This window comes from Cynocephalus volans, chromosome 11 (assembly GCF_027409185.1).
Source record: "Cynocephalus volans isolate mCynVol1 chromosome 11, mCynVol1.pri, whole genome shotgun sequence".
In the NCBI taxonomy this organism is placed as follows: Eukaryota; Metazoa; Chordata; class Mammalia; order Dermoptera; family Cynocephalidae; genus Cynocephalus; species Cynocephalus volans.
The window spans coordinates 17,958,028-17,972,201 of record NC_084470.1 but is presented as its reverse complement, the minus strand read 5'-3'; the positions used below and the strand labels follow the sequence as shown (position 1 = coordinate 17,972,201).

At 33.9% G+C, this 14,174-nt stretch overlaps 1 protein-coding gene across 4 annotated transcripts in view; it reads left to right on the top strand.

The window, feature by feature from the left end:
- RASA2 (RAS p21 protein activator 2) overlaps nt 1-13,948 on the top strand; it is a 111,341-nt gene extending 97,393 nt beyond the window's left edge. For 3 of the 4 annotated variants that reach the window (XM_063114533.1, XM_063114535.1, XM_063114536.1), the window contains 5 exons: nt 9,646-9,728; nt 10,391-10,599; nt 11,314-11,417; nt 11,781-11,970; nt 13,813-13,948. In XM_063114533.1, coding sequence (XP_062970603.1) covers nt 9,646-9,728; nt 10,391-10,599; nt 11,314-11,417; nt 11,781-11,970; nt 13,813-13,843 — 617 coding nt within the window. In that variant the 3' untranslated portion in view covers nt 13,844-13,948. The remainder of the gene's footprint in view (nt 1-9,645; nt 9,729-10,390; nt 10,600-11,313; nt 11,418-11,780; nt 11,971-13,812) is intronic. The other variant, XM_063114534.1, reaches the window with a different exon arrangement.
- Nucleotides 13,949-14,174: the final 226 nt, after the last annotated feature.

Sequence of the window (14,174 nt, the reverse complement as noted above, 5' to 3'; positions counted from 1 at the left end):
AAATGAAAATATCCTTTAGATAAATGAAAGCTGAGAGTTTCTATTGAGAGCAGGCCTGCAGTATAAGATAATGCTAAAGGAAATTCTTCAGGCTGAAGGGAAATAATACCAGATGGAAACTTAGACCTAGAGAAAGGAAATGATAAATATGTGGGTAAATGTGAGAATGTCTTTTTTTTCTCTTAGTTTCTTTAAAAAGCAGCTGTTCATTGCAAAATTTATAACATTGAGTGGTAGGATTTATAACATCTGGATATAAAATATATGACAATAGTAGCATAAAGGAAGAGGATGGAGTAAATTATTCTAAGGGTCTTATTTTATGTGAAGTGATGCAAGAATAACTTTAAGTAGATTATCATGAGTTAAGGCTGTATATTGTAATATCGAGAACAACAACAAAAAAATGGGTATAACTAACCCATCCCTTTCTCCCACACCCAAGAAACAAATAAAAATGGCAGGAAAGGATGAACAAAGGAGTGAAAATCAGATGGGATAAGAAGCAAAATGATAGCTTAAACCCAGCCATATCAATAATTACAAAAAATGTAAATTGACTACACATTACATTTGAAAGTCAGAGACTGTCAGACTAGATTTTTTAAAAAAAGCAAGATCCAATAATATACTTTCTACATATATGCACATTAAATATAGAAGCACAGATAGGTTGAAAGTAATTGGGTAAGAAAGAAATGATGTAAACAGTAAGCAGTAATCCCAGACAAAGTAGACTTCAACTTTTACCAAATATGTACAGACACATTTCATAATAAATGAATCATTTATAAGGAGGACATAATGATCCTAAATGTATACATACCTAACAACAAGTTCAGTGTAGTTGGAGAAAAAATACAGAATTGAAAAACAAATCCACAATTGCAGTTGAATATTTTAATACTCATAATTGATAGAATACTTATGCAAAAAATCAGTTAGAATCTCAAAGTGTGAAATAGTACTATCAGTCACCTTGATCTAATTTATATTTATGGAATGCTACTCTAAACAGATACAGAATACATATTCAACATAGACCACATGCTGGGCCAAATGTCCAAAAGCTAACAATGTATGTTCTCTGACCACAACAAAATTAATACTGTTATATCTTGAAAAGCCCCAAATATTTGTAAATTAGGTAACATACTTCTAAATAGCCTGTAGGTGAAACAAGAGTTCACAAGGAAATACAAAAATATTTTTAACTAAATCATAATGAAAACGCAACAAACATAGCAAAGTTTGTGGGATACAGCTAAAATATTACTTAAAGGGAAATTGATTTAAATGTTTATATTAGAAAATAAGGAAAACCTTCAAGACCTTAGGTTAGTCAAAGGTTTCTTATAAATATACCAAAAGAATGGGCCATAAAAGAAAAAATTAATAAATTGGATATCATCAAAATTTAAAACTTTTTTTAATTTCAAAAGACACCATTAAGGAAATGTACTGATAAGCAACAGACTGGAAAAAAATATGTGCAGAACACTTTGATAAAGACTTGCATCCAGAAAAAAAAAAAATTAGAAAAGGGCAACAGATGTGAACAAACATTTCATCAAAAATATATATGAATGGCTGATAAGCACATGTAAAGATTCTCAATATAATTAGTTGTAAGGGAAATGCAAATTAAAACCACAATGCAATACCATTTCACACCAACTAGAGTAAGACAAACAATACTAAATGTTGGTGAGAATGTGGAGATGCAGAAACCCTTATATATTTCCAGTGGGTATGTAAAATAGCACAGCCACTTTAGAAAGTAGTTTGACAGTTTCTCCAAAAGTTAAAGAACTACCATACATTTTTAACCTAGCAATTCCACACTTGGTTATTCACCCCAAGAGAAATGAAAACATCTGCCCACACAAAGATTTGTAATGAATGTTGATAGCAGCATTATTTATAATAGCCAAAAGCTAGAAACAACTTAAATGTCCATCAACTGATGAATGAGGAGACAAAATGTGGTATATCCATATAATAGAATACTACTAGCAATGAAAAGGAGCAAATTACTGACGCATGCTGCATCATGGACGAACCTCAAAAAATTATACTAAGTGGAAGAAGTCAGGCCTAGGAGACCCTGTATTGTATGATTTCATTCATATGAAATAACCAGGAAAGACAAAGTTAGAAAGTAGATTAGTAGTTTCTTTAGATGGGGGGTGGAAACCAGGATTAACTGTAAATGGACATGAGGGATCTTACTGGGGAAATGAAACTGTTCTAAAACTGATTTATGGTGGTGATTGTACCACTCAATAGAGTTACAAAAAGTCTTCAATTTTATACTTGAAGTGGATGAATTTCATGATATATAAAATATGTTGACCTGAATAGAGCTGTTTTTTAAAAGAAAATAAAGGCTTAAAATTAATTACATGTTTCCAATTTAAGAAATTAGGGTGAAAAAAGAGCAAAATAAACCCAAAGTAAATTGAAGGAAGGCAAAAATAAAGATAAGAGCACAATCAGTGAAACAGAAAACAAACTAATATTGAAAAGTGACATAGCCAGATGCTTTAATAAAAATGAAAAATGCCTAGCAAGACTGTTCAAAGAAAAAAAAATTACCGGTATTAGGAATGAGAGATCACTGCAGATCTTAATGACATTAAAAGACTAATAATAAGAAACTAGTATGAACAACTTTATATCAATAAGTTTGACAATTCAGATGAATGGACACATTCCTTGAAAAACACAACTTATCAAAAATGAGAAGAAAAAAATAGAACATCTGAAAAGCCCTATATCTATGTTTTTAATGAAATTTGTTATAAAACAAATTTTGTAGGCTCAGCTTAACTGAAAACATCTGCCAACCACTTAAGGAAGAAATAATGTCAGTCTTACATACAATCTCTTAGAAAATAGAAGAGAATAGTACTTGCCAACTCATCTTTTGAAGCCTGCATAAGTCTAATACTAAAACCAAAGATTTTACAAGAAAAAATATATGAAGTGTATTAAATCCAGCAATATACAAAAAGTATAATACATCATAACCAAGTGGAGTTTGTCCCGAGAATGCAAAGTTGGTTTAATATCTGAAAAACAGTCATCATAATATATTAACAGAATAAAGGAAGGAAACCATGTGATCTTCTCAGTTTAGAAAAGGTATTTGACAAAATCCAACACCTGTTTATGATTAAAGAAGAAAAAACTCAGGGAACAAAGTCTAGAAGATATCTTTAATCTGATCAAAGGTGTGTATAAGAAATCTGCAATTAACAAAGCAAGGATTGTACACTTTGATAAATTCTGTTCAACATTGTACCAGGGGTTGTAGCCAATGCAGTAAGACCAGAAAAAGAAATAAAAGGCATACAGAGTTACATATAAAATCCTAAAGAATTCTCAAAACACCTTCTTGAGCTAACGAGTGAATTTAGCAAGGCCTTGGGATATAAGATTAACATATACAAACCAATTATATTTCTATAAAATAGCAGCAAACTGTTAGAAAACAAAAGTTTAAAAATCTTACCCTTTACAATAGTAGTCACCCAAAAGGAAACCATGAAATACTCAGAAATAAATTTAATAAAAGTGTGATATCTACACTGAAACTACAAAACATTGCTGAGATAAAGAAGACCTAAATAGAAGGAGATACACATCATGTTTGTGGATTAAAGATTCAGTATTTTTTTAAGAAGTCATTTCTCCCTAAATTTATCTTGATTTTAAAACAATCCTCCAAATTCTAACCATCTTTTAAAGTTGATTCTAGAATTTATGTGGATGAAAAAACAAAGGACTTAATATAGCCAAAGCAATGTTGAAAAAGTAGAACAAAGTTGGAGGACTAATTTTAAGACTTACTTTAAAGCTGCAATAATCAAGACTGTAGTTTTAGCATAAGAGATAGAAAGATCAGTGGACACAGAAGAGAGTCCAGGAAGAGATGCACACATACATGGTCAATTCAGTTTTGACAAAGACATCAAGACAATTCAGTAGTGAAAGAAAAGTCTTTTCAACAAGTGTTGCTGTGCTGGAGCAACTGTATAAACCCGGAGGGGAGGTGAGCTTCACCCCATCTCACACCACACACAAAATTTAAGTCAAGATGAGGGAATCCTAGACCTCAATGAAAATGTGGGAAAATATCTTTGTGACCATGGAGAAACAAGGATTTCTTGGAGAGGACGTTAAAAACACTGAACATTTTCCTAAAAAATAGTAAATTGGGCTTTATTAAAAATAAAAAACTTTCCTTTATTTTCTTCATTCCTCATCACTTCTTTTTCTTTCTCTTTTTTTTCTTTTTTCTTTATTAATATGACGGGCATAAAATGTATTGCCTGGTGGTTGAAATTTTTCAAGAGGTTATTGGGTTTGTTGAGGTTTTTTTGAACCATAAGCTAATGTTTTTACCAACTTTGAGCAGTTTTTGACTTATTGAAACAATATTTTACTCCTTTTTCTCCTAGTACTCCAGTTATTTGTATGCTGATATACTTGATATTGTCTCTCAGATCTCTTTGAGACTTAGTTCATTTTTCTTCATTCTTTTTTCTCTTTGGTCTTCAAATTAGATATTTCTGTTTAACTGATTCTTTTTTCACCTCAGATCTGCTCTTCAGCTTTTGTGAGTTTTTTTATTTATTGTGCTTTCCAGATCTAAAATTTCCACTTGATTCTTTCTTTATAAAGTTTTCTTTTTTCTGCTGAGAGTCCATATTTGTTCAGTCATTATTAGTATATTTTCCTTGAGTTATTTGAACATGTTTGTAATAGCTGCTTTCAAGTCTTTGCCTGCTAAATTCAACATCTGGGCCCACTCAGAGTCAGTTTCAGTTGTCTGCTTTCTTTCTCAAGTTATGGGTCACACTTTCCTGTTTGTTTTCATGTCTTATTTTTTGGTTAAACATTGGAAATTGTAGATAATACATCGTAATGTGTCTGTATTCTGTTTGTTCTTATGAAAGCTTGCCTAGACTGAAACTGCAAAATCTCTCTCTGTCCCTTACAGTGTGTAGCTACTGGTGTCTCTGCTCAGATCCTCCCCCCCCCCCCCCAATTCTCCTAGTTCTCTAGGGGGTCTCACCTGAACTTGCTTAGATTAGTGATCAACAAATGATTTGAGCAGAGAGCTCAAATACCTCAAAGGCATTCACGCTTTGTCAACTGAGCTGTGTGTGAATTAGAGAACACATTCAACATCACAGCAAATTCACAAATCTCTCCAGGGTTTCAGTTTTTCAATTTCACATACATGCATACTTTAGCAGTCAGCCAAGAATCTGGAGAGTTTATCTCAGCCTCTCATAATTCTCTTGCTTCCAAAGTCTCATCCTTAAATGGAATGTACAACCTCCAGCCAGTGAAGCTATGAGTTTTCACTGCCTAAGCTGAGGTAGATGGAAACATCCCTGGGCAGGAAGACCATAAACTTATAGTTCTTACCCTATGCAGTTTTTCATGACTTAAACATATCTTGGATTATTGTCCACCATTGGCTGTTTTCCAGTGTCCTGAAGTGGTCATTTTTAATAATTTGCCTAGGCTTATACTTAACTTTCTGTGAAACAGAATCACCCAACCTTCTTATGCTATTATCAAAAATAGAGTTATGATTATTTTATTCTAGCCATGACACTTTGGGCCAGTGTAAAGCTGGACTTCTGTTTTTGATGTGTGGTAATGATTTTTTTAATTGGGACAATTTATATACCGTAAAATCCACCCTTTTAAAGTATACATTTATTATTTTTCAGTATATTCACACAATGGCGTAATCACCAGTAATTCCAGAACATTTTCATCACCCCAAAAAGAAACCCTGTGCCCATAACAGTCCCTCCCCATTCTTCCCTTCTCCTGGCCCCTGGAAGCCACTGATCTGTTTTTTAACTATGGATTTGCCTTTTCTGGACATTTCACACAAATGGAATCATACGTACACAAGTGTCACTTTTATGACTGCCTTCTTTCACTCAGCATAATGTTTCGGGGGTTCACTCACATTGTAGCGTGAATCATTGTGGTGGAATGATATTCTATTATATGGATATATACCACATTTTGTTTGTTTATTCATCCTTTCAAATGTTGATGGACGTTTAGGTTGTTTCTACTTTTTGGCTAGTAAGAATAATGCTGTTATGAACATTCATTTACGGTTTTGTGGACATATATCTTCAGTCCTCTTGGGTATATACTTAGGAGTGGATTTGGTGAGTTATGTGGCAATTCTGTTTAACTTTTTGAGGAGGTAATGACAATTTTAACTGAAACTTAATTTCAGTCATTTAACAGGGAAATTTAATGCAATGACATTTATTGTAATTACTTTGTTTACTGCTTTGTTTTGTGTTTTCTATTTACTAGGCTTTTCCGTTTATTGCATTTATTTTTCCTTTTCTTTTTTTTGAAATAATCAAGCATGTGCACTTGTGCGTGCACACACTCTCTCCCTCGTTCTCTCTCTCTCTCTAGTGAGGGAATTTGGACACCTTATTTCTGCTTTTGAATTAACAAACAAATTTAAACTTACATGTTTTTCTTAATGTCTTTAGTTAATCCAAGTCTCAATTCAAGCTGAGAAAGAACATTAGCATGTTTTCAATAATTCTTTTCCTAGCATCTCCCTAATGAGGTCATCTGGAATTTTAATACTTGGTTCTCTTGTTCCTTTTACCTTTTTACATTATGTTATCTATCCTTGTCTATTAATTTTCCTTATTTCTTTTTCTAGCACTATTTCTTATATAACACTTCTACCTTTTTCCAGGATTCTTCATTATTATTTTACAGGAGTACTTCCTCTAGGAATTCTTTCAGATAGGCCTTATGGCCGATAAATTTTCTGAGTCCTTGAATATAAAATGTCTTTATTTTACCCACCTTAGTCTTAAATGATAGTTAGATGGGGTTTGAAATCATTTTCCCTCAAAACTTTGGAGATACTGCTCTGTTGTTTACTAGATATTGTTAAGATATCATTGTTGCTTATTTTGATGTCAGTCTGATTTTCAGTCTTTTGATTCTTCTCTCTAGAAACTCTTAGGACTCTCCTCAGGCTTCATGTTCTAATATTCTACTGCCCAATGTTTAGGTTTTTGTCTTTTTTCTTCCGTATTGTTCAGCACTTGGTGGATCCTTTCAATCTGAAGATTTCTACCTTTATCTTGGGGATGTTTTCATCTGTAAATTTCTTCTGAAGACTCTATTCTGTTTCTTGGATTCTTATTAGTCACATATTGAAACTTATAAATCCATTCACCATGGTTTTTAACTTTTCTCTATTTCTTTCTGTTTCTTTGTCCTTTTGTACTGTGTTTTTCAAGACTCCTTAGTAAAACATTACATTTTACTAATTCACAGTGCAATTCATTCCAGTTAACACTATTAACTGTGAAATTAACTCTAATGATATCATGACAGTGTATGTCCATGGGAACAATGTGCTTTCTCTACATATGCTGTGTTATAATTTGTCCAGAAATGAATAAAATCTAGCAATTTTGGAGTATGTGCATGCTTTGTGTATTCAACAAACCTAAAGATAGACTCCCTGCAAAATTTTTTAATTCTCTGACTGGAATCTCTGTGGTGCCCCATGTAGATCAGTGCCCAAAGACATATGTCCCCTCTGTCTCCCAATTTGTTATGCTCCTGATTTCCTCAAATGTTATCCTGTTTGTTTCATGTGTGTCTCTCCTTCAGAGTGCTGATTTTCCTCACTGTTTGGTGATTTTTTTTTTTTTTTTGGTGATTTGTTCATCTTTGTGTTTTATTCATTCATCTACTTGAGTGTTCAGTAGTTTGCTGCCAGTTATTGTGTTGTGAGGGAGGGACAAGACAAGCTGCTGAGGGTCAGGGTTGCTGGTGCTTGTCTTCTTGTGTAAGTGCTCTCTCCTTCCCTTCTGAGAGTCAGCAGCTACCCATGACATTGCACTGCTCTGCAGCCCAGTATGCATTTTTGCTGCTTTAGCCTGTGGACATAATGCCTCCTAAGTTGACTACTGCTTAGCACAAACCAGGGAAAGGGGAGGATTGGCCGAGCTGTTCCGGATGCAGATCACTGGTTAATTGTCCTGGTGTATATCTGAGTCCGCTCCTCCTCAACCTCCAGCTATTTATGTCCACTGACTCTGACTTGAAGCTATCACCTAACCACTCCTACTTTTGCAGATGTCTTCTCCTACATATGGCTTGGGCTGTGACTTCTTTCATTACCTCCTCCCAGCCCTACCCTCCACCCCCATAAATGTGATCTTAACTGCTGATAGTCTTTTTTTGTTTTCCCATGCATTTATGATTTATATTTGTTGAATGTAAATGTCATTTCCTCAGAGAAGTTTTCCCTAACCAATTTAAAGTACCTTTCCAACTACTTTCGATCACATCACCCCAGTTTATTTTCATTGTAGCATTCATCTCTATTTAGTATTTATTTGTCTTTTGCCAGTCTTTCAGACTTCAGTGCAAACTCCATTAGGGGCCTTATATGTTCTGTTTACTGCTATATCATAAATGGTTAGAACGGTGCCTAGTATATAGCAGACATTCAATATATGATAGTTAAAGTAAGTGACTATCTTTTAAAGAAAAAAATTATATATCACATCTGCTTGAATTACATAAATTTTAGATTTTATACCAGGAATCAGGCTTAGCAGATATTTCACATTAACTTCTCTGTTCAAGACCAAAAAACCCTTTATTAACCAAATAGTTTTCTTTGCCAAAAAAGCCATACATTAATCTGTTGGGAAATGTAAAGTTCTTAACTTCTGGCATTTCAACCCACATGTCATTAAAGCAAAGCTTGGGTTGGGGGGGAATAAAAGCAAAGCTTTGATTTTTCTAAGAACAACAAACATTACAAAATGACCAGAAGAAGTCAGAATTATATTTGCTTGTAGTTTCTATGACTATACAATATATAGTCTATTCTTAGGTAAACTGTAAGTTGAAGTGCATCATATTCTCATGGCATATTATTATGGAGCTCCTTTAGCAAACTCAAATTTCCTTAACCAGATTCCCAAACTCTTAAATTAGGTTAAGTATTCACTCTACCAAATAAGATTTTTACTTCTGTCCCCTGCATCTCTTAAGAGTAAATTTTGTAGCTTTAGGTAGCTGACCAGCATGTAATAGTAATGGACGGTTTTTCAGTTTAAAAACCTTGTTTTAAGGGCTAATCCTTCAATTAAATATTATGTTGGAAAAATAGAAAACTCTACTTAGGTTGTCACATTCACTACTTATGTTAATAACGCCACGAAAGAAAATGCATGTCTTGGCAAGTTTTGAGTAGGCCTCTATTGCTAAGCATATTATTTTTTTCAGTCCCCATATAATGTTTAAAAATTTTGTAACATCTTATTTTCTACATAGAGATCAAATTTAGGTTTACATTTTTCCTTGAAAATGTTTTAATTTTATATTGATAAAAGTAAAGAGGAAGTCACTTTATAGAAAACAAATCAAAATTCATCTGTTCCTTAAAACAAAAAATATTTATATACATACCATCTGAAAATTTGTTGTAGGTTATTATACTGTTTCCATCAAGAGGGCGAGCTTAAACCTTATCTTAACCTCTCATTTTTGTAATTCTGATGAAATTACTTTAATTTTGTCCTATTTCTTATTTAGGCAAAGATGCAATTTACACAATTCCAGTAAAAAACATTCTTGCTGTGGAAAAACTGGAAGAGGGTTCTTTCAACAAGAAAAATGTAAGTTATGTAAATAAATATTTAAAAATTTTAAGCTGCATATATGACTTAGTTGAAATTTTCAAGAGATGGTTTATTTTAGTGTTTACCATTAATCGTTAATAGTTTATAAATTGCTAGCTGAACTTCTGTCTTAAAATTGTCTGCTATTGTTGATGCCTCATATAGTCTGCCTAATTAAGTTAAAGATACTTTTCTCAGTACTTCCCTCTTATAAAACTTCTCTTTGTGATATTCAAGTCTCTAAGTAACATAGTCCAAACCTATCTATGTTTGTCTTCAGCTGTCACTTGGTACATACCATATGCTCAAGCCAACAAAGATGATTTCTTTGTTTTCTTGTTCCTCTGTGTTTCCCACTGCTTTGCCTTTGCACATACTTTTTCCTCCATCTGAAATTTCCTCCCTTTATTGTTATTTATTTGCTAGTCTATTCCTTTGGACATGTATGGCTTCTAAAAATTATATCCTGTGTACTGCTTAGAACCATGATTCAGATTGTCCTTGGGGCTAACTTGCTTGAAAAATAGCAAATTATGAGATACCTTAGCAGCAGTTATCTGGCCAAGCAAATTAGATTTTTCTTACGTACTTTTTTGTTTTGTACGGTATGTTGATTTTTAGACTCTGTCACTAACTTTTTATCTTAATTGCCTATGAAGATGTTCCAAGTAATACATACAGAGAAACCACTCTATGTCCAGGCAAATAATTGTGTAGAAGCTAATGAATGGATAGACGTACTCTGCAGGGTGAGCCGATGCAATCAAAACAGGCTCAGTTTTTATCATCCCTCTGCATACCTAAACGGAAGCTGGCTCTGCTGTCAGGAGACCAGTGAAAACACTCTCGGCTGCAAGCCATGTACCGCGTAAGTTTCTTTCTAGTTAAAAAAGCAATGTTTCAGTATGTGGTTATCCATACAATGGAATATTATTTGGCCATTAAAAGGAATGAAATACTGGTACATGCTGTGTTGTAACATGAATGAACCTTGAAAACATTATGCTAAGTGAAAGAAGCCAGACATAAAGACCACATACTGTATGATAACATTTATATAAAGTGTCCAGAATAGGTAAATTCATAGAGACAGAAAATAGATTAGTGGTTGCCAGGGGCTGGAGGGAGGGAGGAATATGGAGTGCTAATGGATACAGGGTTTCATTTTGCGGTGATGAAATTAATATAGTGGTTGCACAAGTTAAAAAAAAAAAAGGCAATGTTTAAAGAGAAGCAGGAGGGCGAGCAAGATATCAAGGAAGAAGGCGCTTAGCATTCTCTTTCTAATTGTGTGGAACAACCATTGTAGCCCTGTAGACTTAGGTAATAATGTATTGCTTTTGTGATGGAGCATAGGTTATGAAAATGATTTTACTTTAAAATCCCACCTCTTTACAATTAGAGTCATATAATGACCAAATCTCTCTTGGCCCCATTTTATTTAACTATGAAATGAAACTAAATTTCTGAAGTTCTTTCTGCAAAGTTTTATGATTCTGTTTTGTCTGAAACCATTAAAAGTCTTTGACATGTTAACAAAGGAAATTTTTTCATTTCATTTTTTAATTCATTTTTGCCATAGAGGTGTCCCTGCAGACATCCAAATAGACATTGATGAAGACAGAGAAATAGAAAGGATTTATTCCCTTTTTACCCTCAGTTTGCTTAAGCTGCAAAAGATGGAAGGTAAATATTCAATTACTCTATTTCTATATAAGCATGATCTTTCATTACCAATTCCTGAAGTGAATTCTATAATTTAGAATTATAAAAAAAGTTGAAAATACTTATAGATTTACCAAAATGTTACTTATATGAAAGTTGACAAACCCCCAAAGGGGCATTTTTCATGGATATTCATGAAGTAAAAATACTGTTTTTGCATAAATGTAACGATCCTAATATTAATAAAGTTTATATGTTTTAGTTATCTGTGCACTGCAAAGGAAAATCTCCCCAGCTTGAGACACTTGCAGAATTCTTCTTTATACTACAAATTGCATTTTTGGAATTTAGTTGTCTGATCAGAGATTTTACTGCTCCTTGTAGAGGCATGTGGAACTATAGCAGTCTATCAAGGACCACAGAAAGAGCCTGATGATTATTCTAACTTTGTAATCGAGGATTCTGTAACAACGTTTAAGACAATTCAGCAAATAAAAAGCATCATAGAGAAGTTGGATGAGCCTCACGAAAAGTATAGGAAGAAAAGATCAAGTAGTGCAAAATATGGGAGCAAGTAAGTATTTTTTTTTTTTCGTCTTTTTCGTGACCGGCACTCAGCCAGTGAGTGCACCGGCCATTCCCATATAGGATCCGAACCCGCAGCGGGAGCGTCGCTGCGCTCCCAGTGCCGCGCTCTCCCGAGTGCGCCACGGGCTCAGCCCAAGTAAGTATTTTTTTAAACTACTATAAATGTATTTTTAAACAGAGTTTAGGATTGCCTCTGTTGCTCTGTCCTCACACCTGACCTACAGGCCTCCTGCTTACCCTTATTTGTCAAGACCCAGCTCAGAGCCTTTCTCTTGTGCAAGTTTCCCTGTCAACTCAAAGTGCTCTTTGTCTTTTTCAGTTCAGCTATCATTTCATTGTGTTGATGCTGTACATTATCACCACTGTTAATTTTATGTTCAATTGTAATTCATTCCTTAAATAGCTTTTTGTTTTTGTTTTGTTTTTACTTCGCCTCCTCCTTTATATCTCTCACAGTGTAAGTACTTTTAAAAAATTAGCTGTGACAATGTTAGAAGTATTTTATAGTTGATTTTTGGACCATCTCAGATATCGTTGGATAATACAGTGGATAGCAACAGCAGCAGCTAACATTTATTGGGAGTTTACTCCACCACAGGGTCTTATGCCTAGTACTTTACGTCATATCACTTAGATTGCTTTTAGCAGCAAGTAACAGAAAATTCTGATTGAAGTGGCTTAAACAATAAGTTTTTCAGGCTCACAAATTAAGTCCTAATGTCTAATGTTGGTTAAATCAGCAGCTAAATACTGTTATCAAGGACCATCTGGCCCTCAGCCACCTCAACAAGATGATTTCTGTCTTCCTCGGGCTTGTCCCCTCATGGTCACAGATAAGCTGCCCTAGCTCAGAGCCCAACATTTTTATATGATAGTATCAGAGGCAGAAAAGGCTGTTTCTTCCTTTTTAAGAGAAAGGAGCCTTGTCTAGAGTTACCCTCAGTCTGTCCTGAAACATAGGTTTGCCCAGTACTAGAACAGAATCAGGGTCATGTTTGCAAAGAAGTGGATAGGGAGGAGATGGTTCTTGGGCCAGCAAATAACAGTGTTTGCCACAGTGTATACTCATTGATCCTCACATCAGCCCAGCATGATTTTATCCCTATTTTACAGCTAGAGAAACTGAGACTCAGGGAAGTTAAATGCCTTGCCCAAGGTCACACATCTAATGAGGGGTCTCTGAATCTTGGCCCCACTATCTTTAATATTCTTTGAAATTTGTGTGTATTGATAATTATATTTTTTATTAATGAACAATAAAAATAAGTTCAGCGGGTATAAATATGTTCTTTCTGGATAGAAGGTTCAGTACATTAGAAAGATTATTGCAAGCATCCTAATCCTGTCTTTTGTACATTAGTATAATTGGTTCTCGTCCATCAGTAGTAATCCAGTTTTCTAGAGGCCCTGGGAAGATTTCATATGTGGTCCTAGCCAGTGCTTGACCATCCTTCTTAGATAGTACTTCACCCTCTCCCCATGCTCATACACACTATACCCTTTCTCAGCTTTATTTTTCTCTATTAAAAAATACCAACATCTCTTGTACTAAATATTTTACTTATTTTATCTTCTCTATACAAGAATGTAATCTTCATGATGGGCAAGCATTTTGCCTGTTTTGTTCACTACTGTATCCTGAGCTTCAAGAATAATGCCTGAAATTTAATAGGTAATCAGTAAATATTTGTTGAATTAATGAAACAAGACTTGTTATAAAATTTTATCAAGGGAAAATTATAAATATTTAATGGATTCTATATTTGTCACTTTTAAAAATTCTACATTTTTTAACTTTTGAAAATGATTTTCCCTTTTTGTTTTCTAGGGAAAATCCAATTGTTGGGAAAACATCTTAGAGTTTGACCAATTGTTTCAGAAGAACTGGAGAATATTTTTCTTGGAGTTTTTCAATTCGTTATACATTTTGTTCATAGTATTTAAGAAGGAACATTGGTTTTGGTGGCACCTGCATTCACATTGTATTTAATATTTAATAATTGAAATTAACTGTTTGGGAATCCTGTTCTTAATGTATTACTATAGAATTTGAAACCCAAGATTTCCTATATATCTTATATATCCAAATCCACATTTTGCAAATTCTTTCTAACAGAATCTTCCTAAAGAAGATTCCTAAAGAAGCTTTGTAACAAAGGGAGAACTCCTCCATAGCAAGAAACTATCTCT